General features: G+C 39.9%; 1 protein-coding gene across 1 annotated transcript; it reads left to right on the top strand.

Moving 5' to 3' along the window:
• Positions 1-658: 658 nt before the first annotated feature.
• On the top strand, positions 659-15,790 carry TMPRSS2 (transmembrane serine protease 2). Its single transcript, XM_074929281.1, has 14 exons — positions 659-784; positions 2,024-2,094; positions 2,950-3,142; positions 3,459-3,542; positions 4,903-5,022; positions 6,348-6,477; positions 7,561-7,671; positions 8,525-8,568; positions 9,236-9,410; positions 11,037-11,212; positions 12,240-12,335; positions 13,209-13,351; positions 13,904-14,056; positions 14,253-15,790. The coding sequence occupies exons 2-14, from the start codon at positions 2,080-2,082 to the stop codon at positions 14,262-14,264; spliced, it is 1,452 nt and encodes a 483-aa protein (XP_074785382.1). The 5' UTR covers positions 659-784; positions 2,024-2,079; the 3' UTR covers positions 14,265-15,790.
• The last annotated feature ends 96 nt before the right edge of the window (positions 15,791-15,886 follow it).

The raw sequence follows: 15,886 nt of genomic DNA, 5'->3' as shown, positions 1-15,886 counted from the left end.
CTATAGTTGTTGGGATGGAGAGTGTTTGACAGGTCAGTTTGTTTCTCCATGACTCAGCTTCCTTATCTGTTGTTGCCGTACCCTTGATGTATTTGTAAAACATTTTGAAGTGTGTCAGTGATGCATGTTTAAGAAAACTAGATAATATCATTATTGGATGCTACATACTGATTTTTGCCCTAAACATTTGCAAATTAATGGGAGCCCAGTGGTTTTGGTTTAATCTGTTTTTAATATGCTAGCAAATGCTTATGTGTAATACTGTGGAAATCTGTATGTATGTACCTATCACATCCCTGTGTTTTGTGGTATGTTAACAGAAGACTTACTAATCAGAAGCTGGATTTGGGAACGAAATTGGGAGTGATGGTTGAAAGCCTGTTTAAGCAACAGAGATATTTTTTTTTCCTCAGTTCATTAAAAAACCCACAAAAAAAACCCCAACCAAAAAACCCAAAAAGAATAAGGAAGACTGTCATCTGTCAATTTGCAAAGCCTTTCAAACAGTAATGTAAAAAATATTTCTTTGGTCTTTTCTGTTGGCTTACCTCAGACTCACCACCTAGTATTTTTCTGTCTGCTATCACTAAACTTCCTAATCCTATTTATTCCCCCCTCCTGATCAGAGAACAAGGAACAAAAATACCTTCCTGCAACTTGTTACTTGTCCTCTAAGGCTGGGCAGAGCTACACCTCCTGACTCTGCTGTGAAGAGCTGGCTAAGAATGGATGCGACATAAAGCAGAAGTCCTGAAGCCTTAGTCACCAATCTGATGGACTTAGTGTAAGTAGGAGTAAGACTTGTTTTTCACTTGTCTGCCATGCCAATGAATGTTCAACAGTGCATTATTAGTTACTTTTTTTGCTAGTGCTAATAAGCAAATACCAGAACCAGCTTTCCTAAACTGTCACGAAATATTGGCATGCTTGAGGTGCCAAGCTGCTGTTGAAATCTTCTTCAGAGACATTTGCAGTTCAGTTTTGGGTGAGATGACACATTGGTACAGGGTCTAAAACATAACCTTATACATTGGGCTGAATTATGCTGTGTCTTAATGCAACTGCTCTTTGCAGTCCTGGCTTTCAACAGGGGTCATGGCAGTGTGCCTGTGTGCAGGGTCCTGCCCTGCAAGCTGGAGAAAGGTATTTCTCAGTGCATGACTGAGGCACTTCCTAGGCTTTTTTTCATGTAGAGTAACATTATGAGAGGACTCAATAGGTTAAATTATTTATTAAAATGATTGCTTGTGGAGGTGTATCACTGCCTATATTAGAACTGTGGTAACACACATTTTGTGTTTCTTGTGTCTTTGTTAATCTGTGGTTTTACTTAGTGTTAATGTTTAACTTTAAAATAAACTGCTATATGCTTCAAACATTGGATGTAGCTCCTCTTTTACTCTATTTAAAAACCTTCCATATTAATGTGGCGTATTGTTTCCCTGCTGTGCTTCTCTGCCTGTTTTTGGTGGGGTGGCTACAACACGCAACCAAGAAAACAGCTGTTTGCCACACAGAAGAGTGAAAAAGATGTAGCTTGTGGGGCTGCTGGCTGTGGCATTATCAAATGAGTTAATTGAATTTGTATTTCCTGATGCTTTGTTCATGTTCTCGTTTCTGTGTCATAAACTAAGGAGCGATACATGAGTAAGTGTTGAGAGAGGCAGGAGGACCTGAACTTGGTACTGACACCATGTGGGTTGTTGCCAGGATATTCTTTAACTCTCATTCTGTTAGCGAGAGTGAGCACTAACTTAATCTTCTTGGTTTGTGTGGTGCTCGTGTTAGTGAATAGTTGCCACTGTATAATCCTCAAAGTTGTATTGAGAGGCTATTGAGATCCGATTTCATGCTGCACCTTAATTTGTACCCTCTCTTGAAATACTTCCGTATTTCTGCCCCCCCCCCCCCCCCTTTGGCATTTTTCCAAAGGAAAAAGTGACAAGAAAGGTGGACACAGGTTCTGGTTGGATTGTTTTCTGTTTGGTGATTTGTTGGTTTGTTTGTGTTTTTTTTAATATAGGTTCATGCTTTCCTTCCAAACGCTTGAATTGTTTTGCCTCTGCTGACAAAGGAAAGATGACCTCTACTGTAGTAAGTAAACAAAATATTCAGAATACTCTATTTTTTTTTTTTTTTTTAAATGAGGTTTTATTTCTCTACAAGTAACAGCCTATTGAGTGATGTCCCGGTTAACAAGTCTTTTAAAATGTGGAGTATTTTTTGTGTTTTCTTTTCTGCAAAAAAGGAAAGATTCACTGTGAGTCAGGTGTAAGAGTCTTGAATTAACTAGCATTTCAAGTGCTCAGATACTCCTGGGAGAGATTTATGCTTTTAAAGCTTATTTTGGGGGGATAGATTGGAATAGCTTCTAACTAGTTCTTAAAGCTCTTCTAGGATAAATGCTCCACAACCTGTTGTAGGCCAGTGCATTTCAGAAATTACTTAGGTATAGTTGGTATCATAGGACAAAATGGGCAGTAGGCATTTATCCTAGACCTGGACAACTGCACACACAAAGGCTGTCACTTGTCAGTGTTTCTTTCAATGGTGGTACTTCCTAAAACTGTCCTCGCTGCTTATTTCGACCCTGTCAGATGTTCCAGTGCAATGGTTTGTGCGGCCAGCTGGAGGGCTGGCTCAAGAATCCTTCTTAGGTTTAGTTACTTTGGATCAGGAAACTGATCTCTTCGTATGCCTTCCAGCCTCACTCTCTGTTATTTTTATTATTCAAAGTGTGAGCTATTAGGCATGTACTGTCAATCTCCTTCTCTGTGAAAGTTGGAGTCACTAGTATGTTTATACATGCATGGTGTATTTCTGCATTGTCAGAATTACTTAATAGGGTTCTGAATGTAAATGGTATCTGAAACTTATTTTGTCCGAATTGCAGTCTTGCCTCTTGTTTTTTACTTTCTCTGTTTCCTTTTCCTCAACTTTATTGTTTAGGGTCCACCGCCATACTATGAAAATCATGGCTTTCAGCCAGAAAACGTCTATTCTGCCAGGCAGCCAGGTGCTTACCCATATCCACAGTACTTCTCGACAAATGCTCCACCAGTGCCAAGCTATGTCCCAAGAGTTGCTACCTATCAGTCGAGTAGGCCAGTAGCACATTCATCTGAGAGAACATGTGCATCAAGTAAGTTTTGTTAGGATTTCTTCCACTTTTAGACCTAAGGTCTTCCAAAGGAAGAGAACAGATAAAAAGGATCTTCCCTTCCATCTTCTGTATTGAAGGAGTCACCTCCCCATGGATTAAGAACTAATAGCTGGCTGGGATGCCACGGTAACTGGACAGGAACCTGGGTGATTTGGAGGAAGGGTGGTGGAATGGAGAAAGGTCTATCTGGCAAAAGATGTCTGCTTTTAATGTCAAGGAAATAAATAGTGCCTGTGGCTGGAAATGTCCTTATTTGTGAAGCTTATTTCTCTTTTTCTCCTTGCTTTCATTTCAGATATAAAGAAAACCATAGTCATTATATTGTCCATTTTACTAGTAATTTGTTGTGCAATTGCTGCTTTCTTCATCTGGTATTTTGGTAAGACTTTTTGTTTGTTTCTGAAAGAAAAGATGTATTAATCTTTTAAAGTCAGAAATATACATTCTTTTCTTCCATTTTATGCTGAATTAAGGATAGGAAAGTCTTTGTTACCTATCTCCTGAGAGATGAACTAATATGCTTCCTAATGCCTCAGTTTTGTTTGTGGGTTTGTGTTTTTTTCTTTCATTTTCATGAACAATGATGCTGTCACTTTCCCTTCATCAAGTAGATATGTTTTTGACATTGTGATGTCATCTGCTTTTTGACTCTTCTAGAGTGGCTTATTCAGGTGTCTCCTCTGGAAAGCTCTAATCTATCTGGCAAAAGCTGGTTCAGTACAACTGTACAGCACCGTAGCTATTACTAATGAGTAGTTTGAACACTTGCAAGGGTTTTTGCACTGGCACATAACTGTGCGTGTCCAACACATGCTGTGGTGCATTTCATTAAGGAAGTCACTGCTGTGCATCCTTTCTGAAATGGAACTCTGTTCCAAATTGAACTTCACTTAATTTCAAGTGAAGGAAGGAGACTGAAGTAAATTTGTATACCTTAATTGCAAGAGTGTAAACAGTCAAGATATATTTTATTTTCGTAAAATGGAATCCCTCTTGGAGCAGAAGTACTTTATGTCCATTTAATTGTTTCTGTGAGGCTTTTGCTTTGAAATTGTGTTAATGTTGTGTGAGCTTAGCCTGTCTCACCACTGTAAGCCGTACCACAAATAATACATTTGTCTTGGAAGTCATCCCCAACTGGGCTGACTGAAGTCTGAAGCTGGAGTAGAGCAATTTTGTTTGGTTTAGGTGAAGTTTGTCTTGTGCTATCTTAATTTCCCTTTCAATGAGAGCCATTTTTCAAATGAAACTAAAACCCAACTTGCTATGTTTTTAGGAGCCTCTCCTTTCTGTTCTGTGCAGGAAAAGAAAGGGAGAAGGAAGTTAATTTAAAACGATTAGGATGACACTGTGTGTTCTTAGGGGGTTTTTTACTCACTTTGATTTATACAGGGTGAATGTAATCTTGTTTTAAATGGCAGCGAAAGCTTTCGTCTTTTTTGTTTATAAGTGTTATGCCTTGTCAGTGTAAAGCTAACTAACTCCTTTTAGACAACTTAATGGTGCTTGCTTATTCAGGGGAGGCAGTGGACAAAATCCAATCAGTTGCATCAGTGACTTAATCTGACAAGCCATGTAAAGCACAGAGCAATACATCTGTTGTGTCAGGCTAGGTCTCCTCCCATCTCTGAGTTTAAGAGCTCTTTCTGGGGTTTTATGCTATCAAAGCTGGAATACTCCTTAAGATGAGAATTGGCAGTAGTTGCCTGAGGCTGATATATGTTGCTCTCTCCCCATAGTTGAGAATCGTTGTCTCGGCTCCTTGATAGAGTGTGGATCTTCAGGAGTGTGCATACCACCCTCACAGTGGTGTGATGGAGTGAGCCACTGCCCCAGCGGGGAGGATGAAACCCGGTGTGGTGAGTGCCAGCAGTGAAGGGCAGGGAGCATCAGCCAACTGCAGGAGTTTTTGAGTGAATTGCCTTGTCCAAAGCTTGCCTGAGTTACAATAGGACCATTTTAGCCTAAGTTATATCTCTAAAATGGTTCAGGATGTTTGAGTGCTTTTGAAGCCTCTATCTAGATATTCAGTTTGTTTCCAGTCTGATTGAAAAGCTGAAACAAAATGACTGACTCATGGGTTTGAGCTGGCTGAGTTTGAATCAGGTTTTGAAATACTGTCTTTTATTTGAGTGGAGTTTGTGCAAAACTGAATGTAACGTTGTCTCTGGAATGAACAGTCACCATTGATTTCTTAGTTGAACTTCAGATGATAACAGAAATCTAGTGGTCTTCAGTCAGGCTTGTCTTTTTCCACATATTTTGCATTCCTTATTCTCCCACCAATGATTTAACTACTTCATAACTCCTTTGTGTAAGAAAGCCTGGTCTGATCGGTGTTTCCAACTGAAAAGGTGCCAAGGGAAGCTTTAGTGCAGAGCTGAGGGTGGAAGGTGGAAACATCACGAATTTGTCCCTTCCAAAGGTGTGGCATCTTGTTTCTAACACCGGTGTTGTGCCAGTGCCACTCTGGAAAACTCCAGCTGTGCTATTATGCTTTCTCTGGGAACTTTTATTCTGCACATGCCTCATGCAGGGTTAGCATTTACTGGCATATGCTCTAAAGCTGTTCCTCTCTATTTCATTCAGTAACGGGGTTTTGGAGAAGCTTGTTCAGTCTGTTCTTTTGCTTGAACAATTTTATATTAAATTCTTGTGCAAATAAATACATAATGGGGCATGGAATGTCAGAGCTAATTGGTCCTGGTTACATTTTCTTGCTCTACAAGTGCTTCTCTGAAGAAATTTAGTGTATTAAGATATAATATAAAATATATTGCAAAATGTTACATTTTATTTATACACAATATATAATATATTAAGAAATACATGGTTGTGTAGATAAAAGGAAAAGATTGCCTATTGCAGTCTTTCTTGGTGGTAGAACATGAAAGAGAATTTTAAGCGTAAAAGCTGAAATGAGAAGATGAACACTATCTTGTACACTTGCATTTTTAAACTGGTAGTTCTTTTAAATTGCCTTACAAAAGAATTAAGTCATTGTGATATTTCTGTTTACTTGATATTTACTCAGAATTTGAGTAGAAGGCAGCATTATATTACCACCAGTTCATACATACAAGCAAATATTATGGGTAACAATACTTTCAAGTAGAGAAAGAGCAGTAATATAGCGTGTGGTGTTCTGTTTTTGTTTTGTTTTTTCTTCTTCCTTTCCTGGCAGTTAGACTTTTTGGACCAGACTTCATCCTGGAAGTTTATTCACCTGTCAGCAAATCCTGGTATCCTGTTTGTCAAGATGACTGGAATGACGATTATGGGAAGATTGCATGTAAAGACATGGGCTACAGTGTGTAAGTCTAACCTTTGTTGGCCTTTGCATGTACGTAGAAAGGTTAAAATTTCCCTCTTGTCATTTTTAAGAATGTGTATCTGAAATAAAAAGCAGTTGGCAATGTAGTTCTTGTGCACCCAGGTGGGTCTGATTTTAATGATAGTAGCTGTTACAGAATCAGAATGAGACATTGCTCCAACAAGTAACAGTTGTCTGGCACACATGCAGTAGTTACTTAGTAAGTATCCAATACATTCACTTACAACCATCTTCCAGAGCTCACTTCAGATCATTATAATTGCTCAGTAACATCCACTCTGACTTAACCTGTCATCGCCGGTATTACATGGAAAGCCTTGATCTTCTGAGGAACACCAGCTCGTGTGGAAGATCACCATAAACATTTGTGGCCCTGAGGGCTGCCCATGTTCTCTCCGTGTAATGCCATAGCCTGAATTCTTCTGCGGTTGGAATACTTGATGTTGCCTCTCTTTGACACAGTTGGAAAATGCTGTCTTCTGTTGTGCAAGGAGTAATGGAGTGAATTTATTGCCTGCAGGCAGAACTTGTGTGTGCCCACGCTGTGTCGTGGTGCTCTGAATTCAGGTCTCTAACCCCAGTCGTTCCAACTCCAGTAAGAGCCCAGCAACAACTACACAGAGCTGGTCCTCAGGTAGAAAGCCTGGCAGAACAGCAGCACTTGCTGACCTTCTTGTTTTCCTGCAGAAACGTGGCTGTCACCACTTACCGGACCTGAACTTTGCTATGCTGTGTAAATGTACCAGCAAGGGCATCTCTCCATCTTGCCCTGCTTCTTGAGGCTGAATATTCCTACCATGTGTACATATTAGATGAAAATATTATTTTAATCTAGTAACTGTTTGATGGGAAGTGGAACTTGACAAATACTTAAAGAATCTGAGGTTTGGGCACTGTTCTGCACCACCATGTTCTGTGTTTATTTCAAAAAAAATATATTTTTATAGTTATAATTAAAACTATTTTTAGTTTTGTTCATGTCAAGCTCTAGTTTGGCACAGTTTATTGTTACTTGTTTGAAAACTAAAACTACTGAGTTTATAATGAACTTTCTGTTTTGCAGAGATACATATTACTATAGTCGAGGAGTAGCAACTGAAGTCAGCTTTAAAAGTTACATGAAGCTGAACAGAAGTGCTGGGAATATAGACTTGTACAAAAAGCTATATAGCAGGTATCTTTGTTTAACACAAACTTCTTTCCTTTTATCAGGGGTCATCTTAGCTGTTGTAAGAGGTGTAACTTCTGCCTGTAGCACAATGCAAGTACATCTTTTGATGGGGATTGTTAGAGGGAAAGAGACTGTTTTTAATCTGATTGCAGCAACTGCTCTCCCTTCTATTTAAAAACACAGCTGTCATTTTTCCATCCTTCTTCCCCTCTTTTTTTTTTTTTTTTTTAAAGAGAAGATGTTCCATCCTGTTCCCTCCATGCTGTCTAGGAGGTTGCCATGTCAAAGATACTTTTCTAAGGCTCTTTGACCATCAACAGGAGTTTCTGTATGGTGACAATAGCTGCCAGCTGTAACACATTCACAGCAGCTGGTACAGCTTTTCAGTCACATGAAAACACAGCATGCAAAGTGGATCTTTCACTGTGGAAAGTAGTATTTTTATTTTCACTAAACAACTGAAGTGTCGAGTTTCTAAACCTGTAGACTGCTGGGCCTGCAAAGTTCCTGTGGCTCCCTTGTTTAGGTGGTTCTACAACTACTTCATGAATCAGCTGGACCTTTTCTCATGCTGTTCTTCATCTTGTTCCTCACTAGGCTTACAAACGTTTTCTACTGGCGAGTGCAGTCTTCCACATGACAGTTATGGTGAATGCAAGAAATGGTGGAGGCTGGTTGCTGGTAGGGTAGCTGGAGAGAGTGAAGAAAGGAGGGAACCCTCAGCAGGAAGATGAGGGTGAAGGCGGGGGCATAGCTGGAAAGGGTAGAAAGCAGCTGGAGGGTGAACTTTACCCACCATTTGCTTCACTGTATGCCTAAAATCCTGTTTGTTTGTTTTTTTTAATTTCTATTGCAGTGATTCCTGTGCATCGGGAAATGTGGTTTCTCTGCGCTGCATAGGTAAGTGACTTGTTTCTTAAACTTCTTGTTCATGCTTTGAAATGTTCTGGCTGGGAAATCCTTTTGAGTCTGCATAAATAATTGCCATCTTTTGATGGGCAGATGATTTAACTCTGGTTCCGAAGTTCCAGACAGTGCAGTTTAAGGAGCAGGGTGGGAGAAGAGACAAGGAGGGTGTTGGATCCCTGGTTGCTTTTGTCTTTGCTGCCACTGGTTCCTTTAAATGACTTGCCTGAAGTGAAGCTCTGTAGCCCTCACCCGGCAGCCGTGGTGGGACGTCTGTGGCACATCTGCTCTCTAACACGCAGCCTTCGAGTGGGCAGTGGTGATGGCTGTCGTGAGGTGACTCCTGGCTGTTGTCTGTTTTGTTGCTCAACACAAAGGCGTGTGTCTGTATGGCTCACCAGAGATGCTTGAATACTACACTTAAAGGTGTAATGACCCACTGGTTTATGGTGAATTGGGGGCAGTAGCAGGCTATGGGAGACTTGGGATCTTGGTGTCCAGGGCAGGGACCTGAGCTGCAGCAGTGTATCAAACGCCAGCAGCGCAGAGGTCAGACATGGTCTGTGCTCCCTTTTCCTAGTGAAGCCTGAGCTACAGAAGCCATCTATCAGACCAGCTCACTCTTTAACTCATGCCTCTGTGTGTGTAACTGATTCCTTAGAGTGCGGCCTGTCCATCAAAAGCATGAACATTATGAACCGAATTGTGGGTGGCAGCGGGGCGATGCCAGGGCAGTGGCCGTGGCAGGTCAGCCTCCACATGGAGGGCATCCATGTCTGCGGGGGCTCCATCATCACCCGCCAGTGGATAGTGACGGCAGCACACTGTGTGGAAGGGTGAGTCTCACCTACGTGGATACTGGAGCAACTGGAGCACCCAGCTCACTCATTCGTCTCTCGAATGGTGATGCTTCTTGCTTCAGGCTGAAATGCACAAATTTACTTAAGTCTCCCAACTGTCTGCTTTAAAACTGAATTAAATACCATTCCTCCTTTTCCTCTTGCCTTGAATAGAGATGCTAGGTACAATATTTTTGTCTATGTAGCAGTATGGTTTTCAAGTATTAAGGAAAAAAATTTTCCTGGAGGAGGCTGACTGCAGATCATCTGTCTGCTTTCTATGGGAAGACAATCTTACTTTACTTGTTAAAGGTGGAAATTAAATTGAGCGGTGGTGTTGGGCGCAGGTACCCACCCAATTTAAGAGGTAACCTCAAGGCACCAAACTTAATGCCAGACAGTACAATGTTTTCATGAAGAACTTGAATTACACTGTAAGGAAAAACAAAGAGAAGAAAAAAAGAAAAAAATTTCAAACCCTCAAATATCGCACAACTGTAGATATGATCAATTTGAAGATTCCTGCACCATTTATTTTTCCGTATCTTTGTGCCACATGGTAATAAAGCCCAAGACAATATTAAATGTAGATTTATACCTATCCAAGGAGCACTTTACATAAGCATCAACAGGAAAAATAGCTGGTGCTTTGTACATTTTTAACCTATAAAGGAGAGTTGTTTACAGTGGCAGAATATGTTTAAAAGGTGGCTGCTTCTGTTGGAGGGAAAACCCACTAAGCAAAAGCATTTTAACAGTTGGTTGGCTGGATCACAGTTTAGAGGCTAAGCCAAGGAAAAATAACTTTGTCCTTAACTTACATTCCTTTCTCAAGATTTTTGTTTTTATGTTATTTTGTTTTTATTATGTTATTATGTTTTTATCTTATCCCTCCTTTGTTTTCTAATTTGAGCTCTGTAATATGCAAAAGCTATAGGAATTGCAACCAAGCTGTAGCTGGCACAAAACTGTTTTTCAGACTTGATTTTTTTATTTCTTCTTTTGGAGGGAGGATGACTTGCAAGCACTTGGCAGTTCTTATGGAGGGAGTTTTAACACTTGTGGGGAGTTTTGAGCATTTGTAAACTCTGCTGGAGCACAAGAAGCTACTTAAATTACATCTAGTGAGCATGCTTAACATTATAAAAAAAGCTACCAAAAACTAAAACCAACCAAACAAAACCTTGGCATTTTGAAGACAGTGAAACTCCTTCATTAAATCATGTTTTTAGTAATTCTGGCTTCTGCTGCCCTTGCGTGCTTTTACACGTGAGTGATACTGCTGACATGTGAGACCTCAGAAATAACTGCTTGATCCCTCAGCCATGGAAATCAATGGACTTCAGTGTTGCAGTCTCAGACTATAATTTGCTGTGCTGAGTGACTAAGGGGATAGACAGTGATACTTAACCCATTTTGAAGATTTTTTTGCTATATTTATGAAATTAGAGTCAAGCTTTCTTGAAGTTAGATGTCTTGCAATTTGTTTACCTTGTTCTTCAGAAATGGTAGTCAAATACATGTGCGTTCTTGGTCACACATCTCTGAAGACAATTTTTTGAAGATCATAATCTGTGATTTGTTACTAGAGAAGCAAACTTTCTAACCTTTTTTTTTCTGTAGACGATATTCTGACCCGTACAGCTGGAGGGTTTATGCTGGGATTCTGAATCAGAATGAGATGCTCTTAAGAAACGGATACAGAGTGCAACAGATAATTTCCCATCCAGATTATGATACAGATTCTAAAGACAATGATGTTGCCCTTATGAAGTTAGAGACACCGCTGAGTTTTACTGGTATGTATTCTGCTCTTCTTAAGGCAAAAATCCAAAGGCAATGAGCACATATTTTAAAGCCTCTGAAATTCAAGTAATCCTTGTAGATTCTCATGGGAAAAACACAAAGTGTAGGTAGAGACACCTTAGAGACAGACAGACAGGGTAGAGCTAGAGACAAAAGGCACACCGTCTGATTTTCTAAGTAGGATCAATTTAAATCTAGTACATGGTAAGGGAGTTTGGGCTTCTCTCAATAATGTACTTTGACCCCAGAATGCTTTATGATGCTTAAGTATTGCCACTTCTATATGTGTAGGCTCAGGATATACTAGTGGAACAGCTGACTAAAATCCTAAACGAAGTTATGTCACATAACAAATGGGAAAAAAAACCCCCAACACCCAACCCCAAAACCCAACATGACAAGAAGTTTCTTTCTTAAAAGTAGATGTAGGTTGTAAGCAAGCAGTAAAGAATAGAGGACAAACCATTATTTAAACTTTAAATGCTTTTTTGTGTATAGGTCCCTTGCTTTTCAGTGCTTCAGTTAAAGCTACCTGAAGTAAACTGGAGGGGCTCTTCTGCTGCTGAGAGCAGGGAGGTTGTCTGTTTACCAGATGTTTGTGTTTTACACTTCTTGTATATAGGCATTGAATCCTGCTTGCATTGTGATTATTTTCAGCAGGGTTTTGCGAAGAGAATGCAGGGAGGTAGTTGTCTTTTAAGTTTTTCTTCTCCTTTGTCCTCTACTGATCAGAAGAGCTGGTGTTAATTGTTCTAGTTAGCCTGAGCTAGAACCATTAAGTGTGTTTGTTCCTGGCTTTGAGGTGAAGATTAGGTAGCCCTCTGGGAAAGGACAGCTGGTAAGCTTTCTGCTGCTGCCTGCATTGCACAGTATTGCTTATCTGCAAGGAAGGAGAAGTACAGAGACAATGCATGGGGTGTGTGTATGTACTTCAGTGGTGGTCATGCTGAGATACTGCATATGCATTTATTTTGAATTATGCCTGGATATCTGGCATGCGATACTGTCTTTGTTTTGTAGATACTGTACGGCCTGTTTGTCTGCCTAATCCAGGAATGATGTTCCAGCCTAATCAGCAGTGCTGGATATCTGGGTGGGGAGCAGAGTACCAAGGAGGTAAAGAGTGGCTCTGGAATATTTTGTTCTTCTATATAAACCAGTCCTCTTCCACCTATGAATAACCGCTGCATGGGCTAATTGGGCAGTTTGAGCCAGATCTGTTGATATACTATTTTTTCACCCATTTTACAGCCCCTAATATTTGCACATGGCATTCCATCTCAAAGCAAGTTGTGATGTGTTGCATTCAGCAGGTTGCAAAGGAGCCTCAAATCAGTACCAGGGGCCAGAAACATTCACACAGGAAACAAGTCTGTGCTCTTGCTAGCAGGGCCACCTCTTCTGTAATGAGGGTAGCTGTATGCCAAGCCAGCCCTCTTTGGAGGGCTTTCCACCACCTTAAGCTACAATACACCTCAGTCCTTTCCACCACCTCAAGCTACGATAGCATTGATGCAAGTAAATTTGTAAGAAGTGAAAAGGAAAGGGAGGAACAGTGTCTTTCAGTATGAGAAGGTACTGGGGGGGGGGAGTGTCCCGGAAGCTGGACCCTGAATATGGGAATGTGCTGGACCATGAAACGGTGGGGAGGTCTTCTTCACCTCTTGCAGACTTCATGTGCTTTTAGTAGCCCTGTAAATAACACAGTTGATTTAGGGCTGGAGTAGACAGGTAGGTGTCATGTCCTCTTGCTTTACAGTACACTGACAGCAAAGCAGGGTAACTCACTGACCTCTTGGAAGGGAGTTTTAATGTCACAGTTGTCTCTGTGTGATGGACCATACGTCTTAAGTGTCCATCCTAATGTTTCTAGTAAGTTTATTTCATCTTGAACAGCGCTAGCTGCTGGGATTTGTAATAGTAACGTAATATGAAGCTTGTTCTAATTTTGTCTTTGTATGTGTGTTTTTGTGCATATTTCAATTTTAGGTAAAACATCAAATAACCTGAATTATGTTACGGTGCCCTTAATAGAACGTTCTAGGTGTAATTCTGTCTATATCTATAATGGCATGATTTTGCCTACAATGATCTGTGCTGGATATCTAGGTGGAGGAATTGATTCCTGTCAGGTAATTATTCCTAATTCCTAATAATAATCTGATTGTTTTTGTGGTCTTCCTAGTAGGATTTTTTTAATCATCTATTAATTACAAACAGATCATATGCGCAAAAAAAAAAGTAACATTTTGCTTGGGCTTCTAGTTGCTTTTGTGGTGCATCCTTCAAAAGGGAGAGCTTTTGTTTCATCTTCTGAATGGCTGCCAGTGCTGAGTTCTAAATACCCAGAGTGTGAGGCAGGGCTTTTTAATGCTTCAAGGATGTTTTGTTAACTGGTACTTGAAAATGAAAGAATGACCTTCATAATCATGGTGATAGCCTGGCATTATGCTTGTGAACAAGAAAGTCAATAATGGTTATCTCACTGCTCAGTGATGAACAGTTTTCATCATTATTGCAAGCAGTCATCATTTAATACTGTAATTGCCATCATGTTTTGTTTTAAAGACTGCCTTAAAATGGTGGCTAGCTTTTTTTGAAACGTAACCTGTATTCCTGAAGTGAAATGGATTGTGTCTTACCTGGTGGCCAGGTCACTAATAACTTGCTTGTATTTTGCGCAGGGTGACAGCGGGGGTCCTCTAGTAACGAACAAAAACTCCGTGTGGTGGCTGGTTGGAGACACAAGCTGGGGAACTGGCTGTGCTAGTCCCAATAGACCTGGAGTGTATGGCAATATGACTGTGTTTACAGATTGGATTTATAAAAATATGCAGGTAAAGTATTTGGGTGTGTTTAATAATTTTAAATGTCCCAAATTCTGAAACTTGGTTTTATTTATAAAAATAAATAAATTTGACTTGTCTGCTAATGAAGCTATTCTGTTGAGAAGCATCCAAGCAACTCATAAGATAGTCTGTCAGCCTGTCAACAGAATTTGAACCTTTGTTTTCTGTTTTGTTTTTTAAACAGGCAAACAGATGACAACGCTCTCTGTCCTTCCGGATTGATGTTTCTGAGAAAAAGAATAAGTGAAGCCATGGGTGCCTGGGATATTTATTCACTTTGCAAATGATTTTTTTTTCTCTTTGAATTTTCTAAATAACATGAAGGATTGCACACTCGGTTCTGTGCTGGCTACAGTGACTGATTTTAATCAGTGAAGGATTATCACAATGAGCACCTTTCTTCTTGTTGTGGTGCCTGGCAGAAAGTAGTTCTGTCAATTGCTTGCTTAAATGTCTCTCTTTAGTTGAGTAGCTTTCACTTGATAATCAGGTACAGGCTTATAGTGGCAATTTTAATCACAATTTAATTTAAGATTTTCATATCAGGATGCTGAGACGGTTTAATAGTGTTTTAAATTAAATGTTAAGTAATGTGAACATTGAATCTCTGAGCTGCTGGTTAGCAATTTTAAAAGAAATTAATGTTTTTTTGGTATATATGAAGGGAAGTTTTCATGCACTACAGTAGAGGCACGGATGAAAAATACTGTGTATTCAGGTAGTTAAAAATCCTCAGGATCTTGACACAACAATCATCCAACTCAGATTGTTTGAAGTAAGATCAGTCTGACTTGTCTCAAGTAATTAAAAGTGCTGTTCTGCCTTAAGCTGCTCTGAACCCATAAAGGGCAAGATGTGCCATCACTCTCCATGTAGGCTACGGAGAGAGAGAGAGAGAGAGGGATGCTCTGGAGCTTTAGCAGCAAGCGGTGAGTTAAGTGTCCTGGTGGTGAGGTCCCTGGCTGCGCACATCGAGTTTGACTCTTGAACTCTCCCTGCTGTGAAAGGCAAAGGGCCAAGTTTTTCAGTAAGGCTGTGTTGCAAGTGATAGACCTCTGATTTGCAGGCACACATACAGAGGCTGGACGTTTCATACAAAGAAACACAGACCTGTGTTTCTGCGTAACCGGGTGAACTACCTCATTTATTAAATTCGGCTTTTAATTCCTTCAGAGGTTTCCTTTATGTATCTGCATGTATGTTTTTAGCAAAATGTAATTAATATCAGAGTGCCACCTCAACTAGGATTTTGAAAATAATTTATAATCATAGTACAGAGGATCAAAAAGCCATACCAAGTCACTTTTGTTAAGAAGGATAAATCTTTTGAATGAAATTACTAGTTTTGTTTTCTCTTTTGGTACTGAAGTGCAATTATCTTGCATGTAAACACTGCACCGAATAAATTTTTTTTTTTTTTTTACAAGTAGTTTTCCTTAGTAGTGGTTTGTATCTGTTTGCTTGGATTTTTTTGGAAGCAGTTGCTGGATTCAGTGTCTGAAGTGCTTTGAGAATCTGATTTTTAAAAAACAAACAAAAAAACCCTACCAAAAAAAAAAAAAAACAAACCCAAAAAAACCGCCAAAAACCAAAACCCAAAAACCCAAAGCAAAAGAAAAGCAATCCAATAGGTTGTTTTAATTCCAGTATTTCACATCCTGAAACAAACCCAGAGAAAGAGACCTGTGTGTCCAGGAATGTTGAATGTCTTTAGTGGCTGGGTCTGATGAAGTCACTCTCACTTGGGAAATCGAATTAAATAAAGAAGTTTAGCCTAAAGGCAGTGGTTTGAGGGAGTTGCACCCTGTTTTGTCATTA

This window comes from Athene noctua, chromosome 1 (assembly GCF_965140245.1).
Source record: "Athene noctua chromosome 1, bAthNoc1.hap1.1, whole genome shotgun sequence".
NCBI classification, from domain to species: domain Eukaryota; kingdom Metazoa; phylum Chordata; class Aves; order Strigiformes; family Strigidae; genus Athene; species Athene noctua.
The sequence above is the reverse complement of the archived record's forward strand: the minus strand, read 5'-3'. Positions and strand labels throughout refer to the sequence as shown.